Here is a 20,289-nt window from a genome sequence, read left to right as displayed (position 1 = left end):
AGAAATAAAAATACGCGCGGACTATTTGCTTCTACGGACTACTACGTATTACTCCGCCAATGGCAGAGCAGCAAGCCGCCACGGGACTGGGTGAAAGGCACTCCACGCGTTGGTCCACGTCGACTTCGCCCACCGTACGGGGGAGAATTAAAAAAAAAAAAGGCGGGAGCCGAACGTTAATTCGATTTAATTAGGGAAATCGGCCACACAGGGCAATAAATCGAAGTTTCTAAGAATGCTCGGAACGTGCAGATCGAGTTCCCGCGGCAAAAAGACGAGTTCAGATTCCTCTTCACTGCACCTTTAAGGACAACTTTCTCTTGATTTCGACAAGAATGGCATTAACCCGCGTTTTCTCTCTGATCCACCCTGCCCTCTGTCCCATAACGTTACATCTATTATTTCCCCTTCTATAGCTCGCTGCGTTGTCCTTACCTTAGGTAGAAACTTCATCGTTAGCCTCTGCGTTTCTGCCCCGTAGGTGACTACCGGTATGATACAGCTGCTGTATACTTTTCTCTTGAGGGATATTGGTAAACTGGCATTCCTAATCTGAGAGAACCTGCCAAATTCGCTCCATCGCATTTTTATTCTTCTTATTCTAATGTTGTCATCCGAATCTGCGGTAACTACCTGTCTTAAGTAGACGTATTCCCTTACCGCTTCCAGCGCCTCGCTACCTATTGTAAACTGGTGTTTCCTTCCTAGGCTGGTCCACATCAGTTTGGTTTTCTTTGTATTACTTTTTAGGACAACCGATCTGCTCTGCTTGTCTACCACATTGATCACGATTTGCAGTTATCTCCTGAGTGTCTTAACAAGGCAATATCATCAGCGAATCGCAGATTACTAAGTATTCTTCAATAACTCTGACCACCACCTGTTCCCAATCCAGGCCTTCGAATACATCCTGTAATCAGGCAGTGAATACCATTAGAAAGATCCTGTCTTCCGGCCTGATACCCTTTTTTAATGGACTATATGGCTGTGGAGTAGCTATAGATATCTTCCTGAATTTTTTCGCTAGGCACTTCTACACCGATTCCGCAATTCCTGCATGAGCGCTGAGTTTTCGACTTACTCAAACTCTTTATCGTAACCTATTAAGACGATATGTTGGTTACATTCTGCGCATTTCTCTATCGCCTGATTGATAGTGTGAATAGGGTCTATTGTCGAATAACCTTTACGAAAGCCTGCGTGAACATTTGGTTGATTGAAGTCTAAGGTTGTCCTGACTATTAGCGATTACCTTAGTAAATACCATTCAGGAAACAGACAGAAAGTAAGCTAATCGGTCGGTATTCTTTCCTAGCCCTTGACGTCCTCTTTCTTACGGATTATGTTAGAGCTCTTCCAGGCTTCCGTTTGCTTGAGGTCTTAAGGCATTGCGTATACAGGGTGGCCAGTGTTTCTAGCACAACCTCCAATTGCGCATAGTCTGGCTATCGCTGTAATATCAAAGACTGGCGTAATTTTTTTTTTACTTGTTGTTATTTGCCCACTAACAGCCGTAGGCCATTTACAGTTGTACACTCAGAGCAGTGAGAGAAAAAAGAAAGCGAAAAGAATAAAAAAAGAGTAAAATAAACATAAATTATTACGGTGAACACGATGACAATGACAAAGAATGGTGTAAAGAGTCAAAAGGAGTCAGTGAGAACAGCTCCTGAGCTCCTGATGTTTCCTGATGCCGCCCATTCTCGCGGCATCTCGGCAACATGGCTTCGCGAAGAGCGGAGGCCCCGCGATCGTACGTTCCCTTTAACAATGGACCGTACTGTACAGGTGCCCCAAAAGTAATACGGAGCACGCGAGCGGTGGCAGAAATGGAAAAAACTGCATGCCAGCGCGCTCTATCAGCAGATGCGCGCCAAAGAGCGGAGGGGCGTCGGCACATCCGGCTGACCCATCTCGATAACTTGATGCTCGCGTTATCGCCTCAACGAGCGAACTTGCGCTGCTACCATCAGTGCTCGCCAGGGGCACTTTCAAAACATCATGCAAGCGTTTGTTGTTTGTCCGCGCCGTGTAGAAAGTGGCGTTCGGCATACTGCACTTTTTGCTTTTTCAGGAATGCTACCATTTCCAGCCTGCGAGACCGCCGTGGTTCGCACTTCGCTTCGCGGGGAGTTTGTGACAGTGGAAACTGAGAAAACTTCACGAAGGACACAAAAAGAGAAGACGAGACACAGACGCTGATATAACTATGGAACGTCATACCCTGATCGTCTTCCCTTTCTGCGTTCGTCATGAAGTTCGCGCTGCTTATATCGTGATGAACAAGCTCATGATGTGTTCGCCGAGTTTGTGCGCGAGCTATAGATGCTTCGTCCGTCGGTTTGGCAAGTGTGATCAACTTTTTCTTGGTTCAAAGAAGTGCATGAAAAAAAGAATAACATTCATGTGTTGCCTTTGTTGTTTTCATTATAAAGATAGGGGCTCAACGGTATAGCAACTGAACTAATTAAGGATCACTTCCCTTGGCACAAATTTGCTTTCTTACAATAGAGGAAAAAAAGACGAACGAAAAACGAGCTTGTCTCTCATTTAGTCGTCCCCTATAGGCGATATTTTGCAAACATGCAAAGGAGAAAAGGGCAACAGGGTGGAGGCGATTAAAATACAACTTCCAAACGCACTTTTCATGCAAACTCAAAGTTTAAGGACGGGTGAAGCTCCCGCTCACGTTAATAACATCGAACATACGTCGAGGAAGGGACTCGTATAATGAGTCGACGTATCCGGGTTGCTCTCGAAGGTTGTCCAGTGCAAGAAAGTGAATTTGTGTGGAAGAAAATGGTCTTAAATTATTAGCCCACTTGCTATGCCGTTGAGCACCTATTTTTATCCGAGACAGCCCACGCATGGTATTGTTTTTGTTTTTGTTTTACTTCTCATGCGTTCCCTAGAGCGAAGAAGAGTTGTCACCGCATTTGCCGAAACGTTGCTCGAGTGCTTATACCCGTCAGCGCACAAACTCGCCGGCATGTGTAGCACAGACTTCGGCTGCTCCACAGACAAAAATAATGCACGTCCTGACGAAGCATAAAGCGCACGGTGCCGATGGCAAACATTTATGCACGGCCCGGACGAACAACAAACCATGAGGTATTGAAGGCGCCCCTGGCGGGCAGGGATGGTAGCAGCGCAGCTTCGCTCGTGGCGGCGATAACGCGAGCATCAAGTTATCGAGATGGGTCAGCCGGATGTGCCGACGCCCTTTTGCTCTTTGCCGCGCATCTGCTGATAGAGTGCGCTGGCATGCAGTTTTTTTTTCATTTCTGCCACCGCTCGCGTGCTCCGTATTACTTTTGGGGCACCTGTACATCAATCGTAAATGGTGCTTATTTTCAGCGGTGAGACTTCAAACACACGGCTTTTGTCGTATGGACCTCCCGGCACCCAATGCTTGATCAAAGATATTAGGTGCATGCAGTCACTGTGTCCATGTAAACACTTAAAGAGGAAGACAAGGCCCCGCGACTGCCGTCTAGTCTCCAAGTCGATTAGCCGCAGAGCGCGCAGGGTAGCCCTGTAATCGTCTCGCAGAGAAAATAAGCAGACCACCCGACCCATGGCATTCCTGACAAGCCTTTTCTGCACATTCTTGAGTTTTTGCGAACAGGTGCGGCACATCGAATTCCATCCAACAGTAGCGTACTCAAGCCTCGGCAGGACAAGTCTCGGGTGCGTAGGACCCTGTATACGCGGGCCACAATGGCAAGCACGCGCTGGTAATCGGCCCAATATTGGAAAGGCCCAATATAATCGGCCCAATATTCACTCCGGCCCTTTGCAGGACCGGAATTTGCCAATACATTTCCAATATTGGATTGATTAGTTGTGCAGACTGAAAAACACGGCTTAGCATCTGATTGGTTTAGGTTTATTGGGGTTTAACGCCCCAAAGCAACTCAGGCTATGAGGGACGCCGTAGTGAAGGGCTCCGGAAATTTCGACTACCTGGGGTTCTTTAACGTGCACTGACATCGCACAGTACACGGGCCTCTAGAATTTCCCCTCCATCGAAATTCAGCCGCCGCGGCCGGGATCGAACCCGCTTCTTTCGGGCCAGCAGCCGAGCGCCGTAACCACTGAGCCACCGCGGCGGTGTAATGTGAGGTGTATAGAGTTTGTACAAAGTACGTATAGTCATGCCTCATAGTTACAGTCATGACTCATAATTAATCTGCAATGTAGCATGACTGAGCACTTTACAAGTAGCCTATAGTCATGACACATGACTCAGCACTTTACAAGTAGCGTAACCACTGAGCCACAGCGGCGGGGCCTTAGCATCTGAGTCGACACCTGAGTCGGGAACAACAGACGCTCTCGTAATGGCCCGAGCGTTGAGAGGGTAAGAAAACTCAATGGGGTAAGCCTTGCACGTAAACGATGCCATGGCCGTCTTTTTTGCGTTCATCTTATTTGCCAAAAACCATCTCTGCACGGAGCTCACACCCTCCTGGATTAAAATTCATACACGAGGGGAGCGGATTACGTGGAATACATTTAGGTCGTCAGCATATTCGGTGATTACGAGAGTGAGCAACAACTTCGTAGAGGTCATTGATGAAGAGACCGAAAAGCAGGGTATACGATGCAATCGGACGAAGACAATCGTATCGTACCGGCGTTACATCCTCTGCAAGGATTGCATTCACTGCTTACGAGGAAAGTGAGAAGAGCGGTTAATTGTTCCGAGAAGACAATGCACATTAATTGCTCCGAGAAAACAAAGCATGGACAAAGGCGATCTCATTGTTCAGGTTTTCCAACTGTACACATGATTATGAATCTGTACGCATAAGTCGATAAGATTTATCAGCACCGGGAAGGGCAAAAGGGCGTAGTTTTGTTGGCCAAAAATCAAACGAAAGTAAATGGCAGGCACTTCTAGCGTATTTTCTCGGAAGCAGCATGACAGTTAAGTGACAGAGTCTGAGTCTCGCTTGCCTCCGGGTTTGCCATTTCGCCCGTTTTACAAGAATGTTCATTCACGATGTCACTAATTTTTAAATTTTCTCCGAAGCACGTGTTGTAAACCTATCGCTCCGCTTTAACGTGGGCCTTTTTCAAATGGCAAAGAGCGATTTCAATGCGAGTGCATTAAAGTTGTCACGCCAAGACCTCGCCGATGTCCGGTGTCACGAAATTCGCTGGTCGGTACAGAGGGGACACGTTACTCCGTGACACCATCACAACCTGCCCACCGTGGCAGATGGCAGTTAAAGTTACGATTGGTTGATATATGTAACAAGAGGTTGTGACGTCATCACAATCTGCCAACCGGGTTGTGAGCAACCTAGTTGCTAAACGGCAATATAGATAAAAATTTAAATAAAAAAAATCAGGAAAAAAATGATATATGCCAAGTCGGCCCCATCACAGCATAGCGGATACCATGCCAGCCAGCAGTGCGAATATAGCGGTTGACGGACTGACAATTGGAAAGAAACTAATGCAAACGCACACAGAAGTTGTGACAAATGAGAAATCTAAAGCTGTCTCAATCCTCTAAATCCGGCCAGTCTTAAGTTGGTTTAAGCGTGCCTATACATTTTTTTTTCTTTGCTGCTTTGTTTATTTCGTTTGCACCCCCGAGAAAGAAAGAGTGTTTGGCTCTCACGAGGTTGCCACCATTTACAAAGAAGCGCCAGTTTATTGTTAAACTATGAAACAAGAGCGATTCTATACTTAGACTGTCTCAGGGCGCAGTCCTCCGTATAACGGCGCTGTGTTGAATCAACTGAGACGGTCCCTATAGAGCCCTCAAAGCCCGATATTTTAACTTTAAAACATGAATAGCCGCCGGGTTGTATACCGGATTTTGCGGTACTCTTTATTGCTAATATGTCCTGCAACAACCGACGGTGACCGGGCGGCTTGGAATCACGTGTATGGTAATACATACAGCAGCAAAAAGCGCAGAAGTTGCGCGGAACCCAACTTATTGGCTGGCCCCTAAACGCCTATAGCTTCTCCGAGACGCCGGCCCTGCCGAATGAACTTTGGCCCCGCCACTTCTTGTGTGTTGCAGGTTGTAATAAGCGCGTCTGTAAACGACCGTGGGAAAAGGTACGAGCGGAAGACACGACAGCTACGAAATGAAATAAGTGCACAGGACGGTGCTTTCTGCGCCTTCCGTCCGTTTCCTTTCCAGTTGTGTTGAGTACAGGAGATCTGATGCGACGAATCGCCGTTCGCTTGTCGCCTGCATAGGTAATGGCTGCGTCCTCGGAAATTACCCGCATAAAACGACGTTTTCATATAATATCGTCTGCACCGAAATGATCGGCTTCGCTGCAGGGTCTGTCGAACTTCCGCTATTAGCCGCTACCCATCAGAAGCGCTGCGCGCAGTCCGGAACAACGCTTGATTACAGGTCGGTCTCCATCACCGCTGGGGAAACACAGGCACTACATTCGCTGCAGTTTGCCGCCGAGATGCAACTTCCTTCGAGGGCAAAAACCTGTGAAGGGGTCGCCAATCGGAAAGCATTCGTTCGCGCATCCGATGCTCATTGCGTATACGCGCCTCGGCGTCGCTATCGCGAAAACAACAGGAAGGAAACAGATACCGCAGTTGAACGGCACCAGTTGCAAAATTTCCTGCGAATTTCATGTTTCAACAAGACGGGAGCGTGTGGCGTCGTACGACCCGCGGCAGCCGTATCAGGTTCAGAGCAGCTCGAATTCCGAAGCCAACAGGGTGATGCAACAAAACGTGCGAAGTTCTTGCAGGCACGAAGATTTCAACAGTGGTCTCAGTCTCCTCTATTTGCTAACCTCGAAACTTACGGTGACGCGTTTAAAAGCCTCATTTCATTGCAAACTGCTTCAAGTTGATATGCCTTGGGGTGGCAATATGCCTCCGTTGTCAACACTAAGCCTTCCGCATATTTAGTGATCGAAATCTACCCTGGCAGACTACCCTGCCCCTAAAAGGGAGTCCGCTAAAGGACTGCTATCTCTTTTTACTTCCTTTAAGGCAATTCACATTTGCAGTGTAAACCTGCACAAGACTGCTGGATGCTGCGCGATGTCATCACATCGAGCAAGTGTCAACCTTGGAAAATATAAGTGAGCGCAATAAAATTCAAAAAGAGAGAGAAGATGTGCGTTGCGAGAGAAACAACCGGAGTTGAACGTCGCAGACAAGCGAGAAGGACAAGACAAGAAAACGGAAAACGTAAGTGATGTGCCTGAGAACGATCGGTTCAGGGACTGGAGGAGGTTAAAAGGAGGGTAAGGAGTAAGTACTGTAAGGGTAAGGGGTAAGGACTGAAGGAGGCTAAGAGGAGGGTAAGGAGTAAGGGCTGTAAGGGTAAGGGGTAAGGACCGGAGGAGGTTAAGAGGAGGGTAAGGAGTGAGGACTGTAAGGGCAAGGGGTAAGGACTGGAGGAGGTTAAGAGGAGGGTAAGGAGTGAGGGCTGTAAGGGTAAGGGGTAAGGACCGGAGGAGGTTAAGAGGAGGGTAAGGAGTGAGGACTGTAAGGGTAAGGGGTAAGGACCGGAGGAGGTTAAGAGGAGGGTAAGGAGTGAGGACTGTAAGGGTAAGGGGTAAGGACTGGAGGAGGTTAAGAGGAGGGTAAGGAGTGAGGACTGTAAGGGTAAGGGGTAAGGACTGGAGGAGGTTAAGAGGAGGGTAAGGAGTGAGGGCTGTAAGGGTAAGGGGTAAGGACTGTAAGGGTAAGGGGTAAGGACCGGAGGAGGTTAAGAGGAGGGTAAGGAGTGAGGACTGTAAGGGTAAGGGGTAAGGACTGGAGGAGGTTAAGAGGAGGGTAAGGAGTGAGGACTGTAAGGGTAAGGGGTAAGGACTGGAGAAGGTTAAGAGGAGGGTAAGGAGTGAGGACTGTAAGGGTAAGGGGTAAGGACTGGAGGAGGTTAAGAGGAGGTTAAGAGGAGGGTAAGGAGGAGGGTAAGGAGTAAGGGCTGTAAGGGTAAGGGGTAAGGACTGGAGGAGGTTAAGAGGAGGGTAAGGAGTGATGACTAAGGGTAAGGGGTAAGGACTGGAGGAGGTTAAGAGGAGGGTAAGGAGTAAGGACTGGAGGAGGGTTAGAGATGGAGGAGGTTGTCAGTTTGCAAATGAACTTCAGAATAACAATTTCCTAACATTAATTAAGCATATAACGACTAATACGCAGCTTCCAAAAAATAGTAAAGTAACCCTCAAGACCAGATCTGCCACAAATTCGATCGACAGATCGCAAGGAACAAGGCGCAACTAGAACGACACGCCCTGCAAGACACTACAGCTAATACGTGTGACTCACGCACTCATCTTCTAACAAATAGCATAAGCTCAATCTAATGCGTGTATGTCCAGCAATCAAAAGCGCCCACAAGTTACAGTGGTGATTAAGTAGCACAGTTTTCTAACGAAATGTTTGGGCTGTGTCTGCAGTCTGTGACAGGCATCCTCTCTGATAATTCAGCTGTGAAATTCAGCTAGTCGAAATGCACCATTACTGCACAAACGGCAGGAAAAGTTATGAGGCGCAATGTTTGAAAAAATTGGCAATGTTGTTTTATGGTTGTGATTGCAACATTGTAATCACATTAGAATTTGTAATATAATCTTATAGATATTATTTGCGCATCAAAAGAACGCTTGGAGCACAGGAGCAGCGTATTGTTTAGTTTTATCCCTAAACTATTCTTTACCACGCATCACATAAAGTTACGCGTTAATTTTTAACCTCAGCGTAAATTTCCAATGTAACATCTAATGCTGCTGCAACTTGAACAATTTTACGACACTATTTCAATGTTCATTGCTACCTGGGTTATGAAGAAAGGCAGGGCGGGGTAACCGTATCTCTGGATGGGCAGGCGTATAGCTTTTTACGAGATGTCCTTAATAGTTTATTTGTTCTTCAACGTCAAAAAAAGGAGGCTAGGTGCAAAAGGAGACTAATTTAAGTGTTCTAGAAACATATTTTGGAGCAATCTTTTTCTCGAGCAGTTCATTTCCCAGAGTCAGTGAATGGCGTAGCTCACTGACGTCACAGACGATCGCTACCAGTAATAAAGACCCTGAAGAATGATGGTTTGATTTAGTTTATGGGATTTAACGTCCCAAAGCGACTAAGGCTATGAGAGACGCCGTAGTGAAGGGCTCCGGAAATTTCGACCACCTGGGGTTCTTTAACGTGCACTGACATCGCACAGTACACGGGCCTCGAATTTCTCCTCCAAAGAAATTCAACCGCCGCGGCCGGATTCGAACCCGCGTCTTTCGGGACAGCAGCCGAGCACCATAGCCACTGAGCCACCGCGGCGGCCCTGAAGAATGAATTCGGAATACAACGGCAGCAATTCAATATGACGCCTGGCAAAAAAAAAAAAAAAAAAAACTTCTGTCGATTTCGATGGTTGAAGCGATGGGATTCTTGAGAAAAGGTAAGAGCAGCGGCACCTATGAGGCAAAGAGCCAGGGCTTATGTTCAGCAACGCTTCTCTTGCAAATGCAGGGCGTGTGATCAGACGGAAGGCTTTCTCCTGGGATCCGTGACAGGGATACGTATATGGCCTCGCTGACTGTCGCGATATGCGCTCGATATGCGGGTCAGCCACTCCGCGCTCTCACGTAAGAGGCGTCTCGTGAGCATTGTCCTCAGCGTTGAGTGCATAAAGTAATCCGAATGCTAGCTTGCTTCATGATTGGCGTCGTTAGCCAGGAGGCATTAGTACGTGGCCAACGTATGCGAACCAGCTGCGGAGGGCTTGTTCCTACAGGATTCCCGAAAGGTCACGTATACAGTCGTGAGCAACATGACAGGGAACAAATTTTTTTTCACAAAAATTGGATTTTTGTGTTGTTTTTTTCTGCAGTGAATTTGAGTGTGGCTGTTGTAAATACGCCAAGAGAAAAACTAGACAGACAAATTGAAAGAGCCGTGCTGGCCCAGCATAACTGCGGTGTAATCAATAAATGATTCCTCAAACTTCATTCCCTCTTATATTGCTCACTACTGTACCTGAGCGAAAATTGCCAACACGCTCCCACGCACTGCCACATACCATCAGGCGTCATATGTATACAGAGCCCCTCGTTTTCAGTTTTATGTTTCTCTGAATTCGTGGGGTAAAAATTGGGCGATGATTTGTGAGCTCAAATTTGGGCACAAATCGGGTTATTCAGCAAAAAGTTCCACAATTAAGGTTTTTTTTTTCGGGTTTTATTTTGCAGAAAATGGCAACAAGTCCTCCTTTCTTGTGCGGTACATAAGGCGTTATATATTTTCTTCATTGTTTCATAAGCGATATGAACATAGCACGTTTCACTAAAAACTGCTGAGTAATTCATATATTTCTCTTTTTAAAAAAGATAGCATCAGAAGGGCCATGGAGACGAAAACTGTCCGCGGCGTCGGTGGCGAAGTCTGTGTGAAACCTTCAAATGTCAACCGTGGGCAGGTGGTGTTTAGGGGGATTTCCCTCCCTGCACCTGCCACGTACCTGTCACGGTTTGCAAGTGGAAGGTGGACAGAGTAGAGGGAATGACTACGAATGACTCAGCAAAAATGACAATGACTAAAAATGACTTAGTAATTATTACTCAATAGAACATAAAGCTTTCGTCGTGCGGAAGATGCGGGGTTCCATTCCCAGTACCATCGGCTACTCATCGATCGGTGATACAGTGAGCACAAAATTTCCCCTGGCCTAGTGCTCGACTTCTTTAGGGCGGAATGCTTAGGAAGGGGGTCTCTGGCCCACCCTTCAGTAAACAAAAACGCCTCGTGCCATGGTGCTGTTTGACTACAGATGCCCTGGTTGACCACAGAGACTGCAAAATGTAATGAGAAGTTGACCTCTCTCGCCCATTACAGCCTGCTTAAAATCGAAGAATTGTGAAAAGGTGCGACACCATCGAGTTCCGTCGTAAAGCTGAATGGAAGGAAGGCAGACTTTTTCGTTCGGTTCCAGGGCCAAGCGGGACGGCCGATAAGATTCGCGACACCAGCGGCGCAGCTCGGGGTCTGCCTGCATGGACTCCCCTTGGAACTTTGTAGCGGCACTCAAAGCAACAATGCAACGCGGCGCCCTCGGCAAAGTAGGCGGGCAGATGCGGCAGTGGGACGGCAGAAGGCGGTTCGCGGCCGGGGAATCCCGAAGCAGCAGCAGCCGGCATTTGCTTCGCCGCGAAGACCCCGGGCAAGCCGTGCGCTCCGCCAGGAAGTCCGACGGGTCGCGCGGGCAGCCATTACGGGGGCTTTTCTTCTTGACTCGCTTTGCAAGAAAGGTGGACACTGCAGCGGGAGCCCGCGGAGCTGGGAGGGAGGGGGGGGTTCGTTGATCCCGTTGCGGCGGCAGCACGACAAGCCTTTGTAAACTGCGCGCGCAGTGTAATTGCCGGGTCCCGGCGCGAGTATATGAATGGCGGTGGTCCAGAAAAGGCAGAACTGGTTTTTCTCGGCGAGGAGGGGTCCACCCCGTAAACGCTGCGTCCGGCCACGCATCATCGGCGACCGAGAATCTCCGGCCGGACAGCCGTCTCGCCGCGCCCACCCGGAAGGGCAGCCGCAGCAAACAGAGGCAGCGGCACTGCACTGCTGGCCGCATTCAAGGCCGCGCCGCGGCGAGAGGTGTCCCCCCGCGACGTCTGCCTTCTTCCCCAGCTGTCCCAGTCTCGAAGCCCCGGCGGTGCGGCCGAGGAGGGTGACATCCACCCGAGGCCAACTCAAGAGGAGGGCGGTGACGTCTTCGCCCCCGCACACCGGAGACAGGGTCAAGGTGCGGCCACGTCTCGCACTCCGTGGCAGCTTCAAGGCCCGCTGCCCGCCGACTGATCCGCGCAGTCGGCGATGGAGCTGCTACCGACGCTGACGCTTGTGCTGCTGCTGCTTTTCGCGGCATCAGGCCGGGCACGTGAGAGGGAGGACCCGTCGCCGGCCGAGACCGGCTGTCAGCTGGGCGCCAAGCTGTTCGGCCACGGCGCCAGCGTGCCACGCGCGGACCCCTGCGAACGGTGCCTCTGCTTCGCGGGGCAGGTGATCTGCTGGCAGGAGCGCTGCCCAAACCAGACCAGGCCAGGGTGCCGGGAGCGACGCATGCCCGGGGTCTGCTGCCCGGCCCTGGAGTGCAGTGACGCGCGTGAGTACACACGTCCGTGGATCCGGGGCCCTTCCGGCACCGAGCCGTGAGAGTTAAGCCACGAGGTGGTGGTGGCAAACGTTTTACCCTATTAAAAGCTTTGCGCCACCCGAACTGGGAGAGGCCCTTAGTCTGCGGCCCCACGGCCTTAGCTGTTTACTGCTACCGCTGAATCAACTGTCTTTGGTCCTCTCGTCTTCGGATGGACATCGCTGTCCTCCCACTGCTCGGGTTGTGGGTTTAGGATTTCCGAAGCGGCCTGCATATCTCTGGCAAGGCCATGTAGTGTGATATAGTGTGGCGTGTTCCAGTCCAGCGGGCATGTGTTTGGGTATAATGTGGGGTGTATGTGGCGTTAGAGACTGAGGCATTCCACTTAGAATGCGCTATAGCGTATCTCAGCTGAACGGCCACCAAGCAGATTCAACCAACAAAGAAATTACGGCAATCGCGTGCTGCCAAATTTAAGAAGCTGGTTTGATGCCCGCTGTGCGAACTCATAAGAGTTTCATATGTCTCGCAGGAGCTGAATTGTTACTCTTTCCGTAATTAAGATGGTGCTTGCCTGCCATGAGGGGTGCTCAGCTTCGTGGTCTACATAAAAAGTCAACATAATGACGTGCACGAATGTACTATCAGGTCGGAGCTTGTGACAAACTCAGTAACGTATCCAAGCACCAATTGGTATACACCACGAGCAGTATTTCTGCGTGCGCATTGTAAAGAGGGCACATCCATCAGCAGCAGTTCTTCCAAAAGTCGTCATTAGTGCTCGGGAAAGCGCTAGCCTGTAGGGGGCGCTTCTTGTAAGCTATTAAAATCTCCCAGTTGCAAGCGTCGACCGTTTAGCCAGATTCGGGAAAGCTATCGGCTGTGGAAATGTCGAGTTTCGAGAGGAACGCCACGCGGTGTACATGAATCCGTTCTTTCGCTCATATGTGATGCAGTGTCCGTACAGATGGGCCAATTGAAAATCAGTCACGTCTTGGGACTTTAAAGCAGTGGATTCTTAGTGTTCCCTATGTGACACGATGGCATGCGTATATATGATGATAAACTGCGGCCTGTAAGCCGCCTCAGGCGGTGTTCACCGTTTACAAGCTTGCGCAATGCACTCTCTGAACAGGTCGGAAAGGTAGAAACTGTGCCCACCGCCGAGTCTGGATGGTCGTGGACGTTACCGCTATGTGAAGCTGAGGGTAGACGCCAATGAGATATTGAACCTTGTCAGCTGGATTCAGCATGCCAAAGCAAGATGGACAATACAGTTCGCAGCCTACAGCATCAATCACATGCAAGCTACAGCCTATCGCTTGCTCCAATCAGCGGAAGCTGCCCTAAAATCAGCTAGTCAAAGCTTGAGTCCTCGATTCGGTATGCCAAAGCAAGACGGGCAAGAAAGTTCGCAGCTTAGGGCATCAGTTACATGCAAACGACTCGTATCTACCAATGACATGCGCATCTTCAGCCACCTGGGGCCAGTATTTACGTCACAAAGATGAAGCGAATTAGAGAGGTCTATAGCCGTTTGGCATCCTTAAGCGTTCCAGCGGTATTACAGCAAGGCAGGAAAGCATACAAGGACGCGGCAATTATTCCGCGGGCGCTGCGCAAATTTTAAAGCCAAATCACTTGAGTGCTTAAGTCACCTCACACATCCGCGCACACTCTGTCATGTCCCCGACACAGGCATGCACATAACGCCTCCGGCCGCCTTCCTTATCTACAGTGAAGCTCAGATTTCAGCGGCGCACGCACCTAAGGCATAAAGTTTAATGTTTAATGAAGACAAGATGTCTCCTTTCCACAGACCTCCGATTTGAGAGACTTGTACCGGTGCCCCGGCAGTCTTACGAGGTTCGTAGTGTAGTCACAAAGTTCTAGACGCCTACGCCATGGCAGACTGTCTTGTTAACTGCAAGCAATCAGTGGATGATCCAAGATCCTGCAGCAGAAGAAATCTGACACGCAAGACCGACCCTATATAATATGTACTTGGTGCGACGGCCGTTCGTGTCAATGACTATGTAGACTGCCCATTTTTAAAGCTTGGCACATTAAAGAGGCCGGTGGGAACATAAAAAAGGAATGTTTTGACTTATAAAAGGTCAGGTTTTGACGTTAGTTAATGCTCAAGAACAACGGTCATAGCAACGTATACTTAGCGAAGACCAACTGCGTCATCATTAATTTAATTACTTATTGACCGGATTTTTCTGAACTTGCGTGAACAGTAATGGCTAGACTTACGGCAAGGACGCCCTTTCTGACCCAACTAGAGCAGAAGGCAATCGTGTATAAACAAAATAGTTTCCTTTTTTTTTTTTGCGTGAAAACCTGTACTGTTTGTATTTGTTTGAACATTTGTGTGTGACAGTACGGGCTGCAGGTATACCTTGGTTCTGCAACCAACCCGTCTAACCATGTGGCGTGCGGAACAAGCCGTCTAGTTGCGAGCTATCAGTATTACACACATAGACATAGGAGTTTGCAGGACAGGGGGCGAGTTAACTGTTCACGCTATCAAAGTCGCAAGAATTTTAAGTACAAAGAGGGAGAGAGTCATCTCCTCAAACAGTTTAGGCATAGTGAACGTAACCATTAGTCGCCGAGTTCTAACTCTATAGGCGGGTACAACCTGAGAACAATTCGACAGAGGCCCTTCAAAGAAACACCTCTAACCAATAGCATCATTCCATTTTCAGGCCGTTACGGTCAACCGTCTTCTGCTGCGCTTATGAAGGTTTTTCAAAATTAATTGGATTAGATTGTGGGGTTTTAACATCCCGAAACGATTCTCCATGAGCGAAGCCGTAGTGGAGGGCTCCGAGTTAATTTAGACCACACGGTGTTCTTTAACGTACGCTGAAATCGCAAATACGGTCGGCACGGCTGGGATCGAACCCCTAACCTACGTATCCGAACGCCAAAGCCGCTGGGCCACAACGGTGTTTTTTTTTTCTTCTAATTGTATTTGTTTTGTTTTGTTTTGTTTTTTTGTTTTTTCAGAATTGCTGTACGCGCTCTAGTGTTAGCCATTAATCTTCTCATAGGTCGATATTTATGACGACCACTGTTAACCCAGAATGGAAGTGCAAAGCTGTCGTCATTTTCTCGCAGTTTTCGTGTTGCGTGCAGGGAACCAAACAGTCGTTCTAGCGTGCCGCCTCCCTGCTCGGCGCTGCCATTCACAGAGACGTTTGCGCCGCTCGCCGGTGATTCAAATCTGCACGCGCTGCAGAGCGGTTGTCGTTGCCCTTTGCGGCCATTTTGTGTGTTCGGCGTGAAGAAAGAGATAGAGATTCACTTAGGGAGAAAGGCAGTGAGGTCGGCATAACGGGGTCATTACCTCGCCTGTCACTCTTCGCATCGTTTTGCGCGAAGGTCAAAATGTGATGCATACACAGAGTTTCAATGGCGTTTCGTCCTCTCTGTAGGCCGCACGGTGTCTTTACGAATGCTAGACAGAGCGCAATGCTGTGTGTGTGCGTTTTTTTTTCGTTCCTTGTTGTTTTGTACCCAGGTCTAGTGCACTAAGGAACGCAAACATGAAAAACCAACTTGGCCCATTTGCAGCGTTACTGCCTTTGCGAACTATTTCCGAGAGAGGACGCCCTTGGAGCTATAAAGCTCAACGCCTATGGGTCGTGGACAGTACTCCTTCGTTATCAACGTATGCCACACGGCCTTCGTTGGGAGGAATTGGATGCTTAATTCGCTGCAGAGTTTTATCCACTACGACACTTATGAAATGACTCACGCACTGCACTTCAGTGATGCCTCTAAGTAAAATGTTATTAAACTGGGAAGGAACTCTGACAACCGACATCATCTCTATGTCGGATTGCTCTTGAGCCAACCCTCACGTCAAGCACACGAGCCTTCACAAGAGACACGTTGTCTTGGCAGTTAACTGGAAGGAGTATTCAACTGGTCTCGAAGCAGTGTAAACGATCTCATCCACGCAGAAAACCTTTTGCAAGGGACACTCAGTGTTGGAAATCTGAAAGAGTGGGAAACTATCACAGTCACAAGTTAGGAACTCATCCAATTGCACTGCACATTTCAAAAAAGACGTCTTGGGAGCTGGAAAGTTTGGGTAAGAGGTTCTCGCGCCCTTTACAAGGGTCACACCACCTTGGGAGCTGGAAGAGTGAGTAACTAAAGTCCTGACACAAGCCATGAAATCATGTCCAACATTCTATGACAAAAATTTTGAAAATAGGAAAATTGTAAGATACTGTTATGGAAATACTGAAGATGATGGTCCATTCTGTAGCAAAATCGTACTTTTAAAGTGTTTCCATCGATCGCATCGAACAGTTAGATTGGCGATAGAAAACCAAAAAAAAATTCAAGACTGCCGTCGGGTGATCTGCGGATACATTTGTTATAGTGAAATCTCACATTACATGAAAAAAGAACTGCTTTCATAAACGGTTTCCCGCTAAAAAAAAAAAGAAAAGATTTTGTCCAGAATTGTTGGGCACGCAATACCGGGCCGCTCCTCGGCCAACACCCCAAGCTCTCACTAGTCGATGACCGCCGCGGTGGCTCAGCGGTTACGGCGCTTGGCCGCTGACCCGAAAGACGCGGGTTAGATCCCGGCCGCGGCGGCCGAATTTCGATGGAGGAGAAATTCTAGAGCCCCGTGTGCTGTGCGATGTCAGTGCACGTTAAAGAACCCCAGGTGGTTGAAATTTCCGGAGCCCTCCACTACGGCGTCTCTCATAGCCTGAGTTGCTTTGGGACGTTAAACCCCAATAACCCAACCAAACCAACCACTAGTCGATGAACGGTACAGAACACCGGGACTTGTCGCCTCTCCATCGCAGACGCAGCCGACGTGGCGGTGGCGTCTCCGGCGGCCGCCGTGGCGCCCGATCCCGCGGCCCTACTGCTGCACCCGGCCGAGAAGCAGGGCTGCGTGCTGGGCGGACAGCGGTTCGCGCTGGGAGAGCTGGTGCCGCGCGCATCCGGGCCCTGCATGCAGTGCCGGTGCGCCGAGGGACCCCGCCTGCTGTGCCGCTCGACGCCGTGCGGGGGACCCGTCATGCTGGCACCCGCCGCGCCCCAGAAGCCCCCTCCGCCCACCCACACAGTGCGGCGCGTGGCACCCACGCCAGTGCTGCAGCGCTGACCGCCGAACACCCCCCCCCCCCCCCCCCCCCCCCCCCCCCCCCCCCCCCCCCCCCTGGCACCCGGCGGGTGTGCCGAACACTTTCCGTTTGGCGCCTACCTGAGGCGGGCACCCTTTTTTCGGCCCGCACGAATGGAATCGGAAGTAACGGTTATCAAAAGGCTGCCAAGCCTTACACAAACACTGCATCAATGCGAAGTCCCTGGCAGCTGGCTGCGACAGAACTGCCTCGGAACTGCGCAGCATGTTTCATGCTGCGTGGATACGAAGGTCCCCGTCATCGTTCACTGCTTGATCAACTGTGCTGGTGTGACGAACCTATCCGCTTTAATATCATGTCCTCTTCTTCGTGCTCACAGGCAAGGCATAGGCAGGCAGTTCTTAAAAGGAGGCGAAATTCCCCAATTATGAGTTGACACTGTATCAGGTTGTGAATTAGCAGAATGTGCATTTCTTTTTGAAGATGTGATGGCATAAACTTAGCAGCGTGCGGACTTTTTTGTCTTTTAGCTCAATAAAGTGCAATCACCTCCGGGAACTGTAGTATAGAGGACCCTTTGTGCGTCAGCTGCTCCGAACAATTTGTTATGCAAGAGAGATACTAATTCTGCAAACAGTGAGCTGCGAGTAGCGACACTGATTCTCTCAGAGGTCACTTTGGACAACATGTCTGCGACAACTGCAATTCGACACATCTCCCGTGCTCTTTTAAACCGAATGACGCAAACGTCATAGACTGCATCGACACACAACGTCCCCTTGATGACAATTCCGACCAGCCAGCTCGCATCTATTTGCTCGCCTCACGATAAAATGTGCTGCAGCCGAATTACGTCCCTGGCCTTGACATAAGCGTTGTTTCTCTCACTTAATATCCCGCACCAACTAGCCCGCCCAAGTGCCCCCTTGGAATGTATTCCGACAGTATCTGATTGGCGCGAATATGCCCAGCATTCGGAAAAAAATTCGTCTTTAGCTTCTAGAGCCAGGAAAACGCGCACCCATATTCTTACGTCACAGCCACACGGATCCTTCCTGCGCTTCTCGAAGCAAGACAAGACGACGTTAGCCGACGCGCACAAAGTAAAGTTCGGAAGAGAATCTGTTCAAAATTTGCCTGCACGTACAGGCGCGGACAAAAGTAAACGGAGCACGCAACTGTCTACGAATATTTTTCACGCGTCACCTAATCGAAATTTCCAGCAGTGGTACGCGCATGCTGGTAGCGGAGGTTGGTGGGCTTTCTTGTAGACAAACAACGCTTCTTCATTACCAATGGAGAAGGCGTGATTACACTTCGAACCCAATAGCGTGCTCCATTTACTTATGGCCGCGCCTGTACGTAGAGTAGTACTTAAACCGTTCGGAGGCATGCAAGCTATGCGTGGATCTATCTCTACACGTGATAATGGAAAAATGTGGTGATTTTAGATTGTGCACATCGAGAGGGCGTTTTTCCACGCTGATTGTCCGCAGATATCTAACAACAACAAAAAGAAAACAGCAGTTGAGGTAGCGCGCAAACAATGAACGCACATCAGCCACAGTTTCGGGGAAAGATATGGATAGCAGTTCTGTGTACAATTAAGCGAGGCGAGATAATATCGGCCCACACGATAAGTATGGAAGTTTAGGAATTGATGAATGGACAAACCGTATTCGTATGGGTTCCAAAGAATAGAACTGGTGTAGAAATGGGCGGGTGTGATTCGGAAGGGAAACCGCAAATCAACGAGAAGAGCTCAGATAGCCTAACATGCTGCGGGATTCCATTCCGCCCCTAACGTCGTGCGCAGAGTTGAATAAATTAGATCGCAACAGTCAGGCTGCGTTTGAAATTTCACACGTTAACGGATCGGCGGAACCTCCTTCATCGACATATACGATTGCGCCGCAGTTGCGACCTGTCATCTCTCGTGCCAGTACGAACTCGCTGCCATTCAACAACGCCATCAGACCACATATATATGTTATCTGTCAGTGTCATCATGAAGGTGTAAGTACCCGCTATACTTCAATGCAAGGCTACAAGTTTTGCAGGCGCACACACGGATATGACGGTCAGAAAAAACTTCGAGACCACTGCGGTGACCCGCACTGAAGCAGTGCAAAAGCAAAACGTCCACACACTATATCGACGTCCGTGGCTGTTCTTACATCCGTGTACTATATGGACGTCCATGGATATTTCGACATCTAAGTGTATTTTTTCGCGTTTAATAAATTAACGAATTAATTAATTAACTAATGGGCTTTGGCAGGGCATGTAATGCGAAGATAACCGGTGGTCCTTATGGGTAACGGAGTGGATCCCGAGAGAAGGCAAGCGTAGCAGGGGGCGGCATAAAGTTAGGTGGGCGGATGAGATAAAGAAGTTTGCGGGGATACGGTGGCCGCAACTGGCGAAGGCCAGGGTTAATTGGAGAGACATGGGAGAGGCGTTTGTCCTGCATTGGGAGTAGTCAGGTTGATGATGATGATGATGACCTCATCAACGAAATTTTCACCACGGCAACATTTTATCACACACTATCTGCCACAATCGCACTTTCACACATTTATCTTCAGAAAACGATGTAATCGTGCGGACAAATTGGCGGACACTTTTTGCTGACGCGACAGAGTCATACAAAGCTCTCGCATTAAGAATCGACGGTAATCGCAGGAATGAAAATGATTCAGTGCCATAAGCAGCACCAGAACCGAAAGTGCTTCATCAACTGACGTGTAGTCCGGAGCAATCCAAGGGAGGCAAGTTACAGCTACAAAGCGTCTGCGCCCGGATCGCCACGCTACTGCCGCACGCTGCACAACCTAGGTAAACCTGGCCGCTTCGTCATGCGAGATGCAGGAGGACTGGTGGCGACGCTGGTTGCATTTGCAGAGCCAAGACACGAGACGGACGTACCCCGTGAACTTCGTTGCGGATCTCGGAGTCCTACATGACCACACTGACGCAACCAATAAATAGCCTGTACCGTTTGCGAGCTGCCTCGGTCAATGCTTCCAGTAAATGTCTGAAAGAGCTCGCTATTGGGGTATA

At 49.3% G+C, this 20,289-nt stretch overlaps 1 protein-coding gene across 1 annotated transcript; it reads left to right on the top strand.

Moving 5' to 3' along the window:
* The first annotated feature begins 11,723 nt into the window (after positions 1–11,723).
* LOC149330849 (kielin/chordin-like protein) lies at positions 11,724–17,261 on the top strand. Its single transcript, XM_089561547.1, has 2 exons — positions 11,724–12,106; positions 16,942–17,261. The coding sequence occupies exons 1-2, from the start codon at positions 11,818–11,820 to the stop codon at positions 17,244–17,246; spliced, it is 594 nt and encodes a 197-aa protein (XP_089417673.1). The 5' UTR covers positions 11,724–11,817; the 3' UTR covers positions 17,247–17,261.
* Positions 17,262–20,289: the final 3,028 nt, after the last annotated feature.

The sequence above is a fragment of the Amblyomma mixtum genome, chromosome 9, assembly GCF_055824585.1.
Source record: "Amblyomma mixtum isolate Tamu chromosome 9, ASM5582458v1, whole genome shotgun sequence".
Classification (NCBI taxonomy): domain Eukaryota; kingdom Metazoa; phylum Arthropoda; class Arachnida; order Ixodida; family Ixodidae; genus Amblyomma; species Amblyomma mixtum.
The sequence above is the reverse complement of the archived record's forward strand: the minus strand, read 5'-3'. Positions and strand labels throughout refer to the sequence as shown.

What these genes read in the sequence shown, in the direction of transcription:
- LOC149330849 (XM_089561547.1), top strand. Translation starts at nt 11,818, where the DNA reads ATGGAGCTGCTACCGACGCTGACGCTTGTGCTGCTGCTGCTTTTCGCG. An exon ending in CCTGGAGTGCAGTGACGCGC is followed by an intron (nt 12,107 to 16,941) that starts GTGAGTACACAC and finishes TCTCCATCGCAG; the next exon opens with ACGCAGCCGACGTGGCGGTG.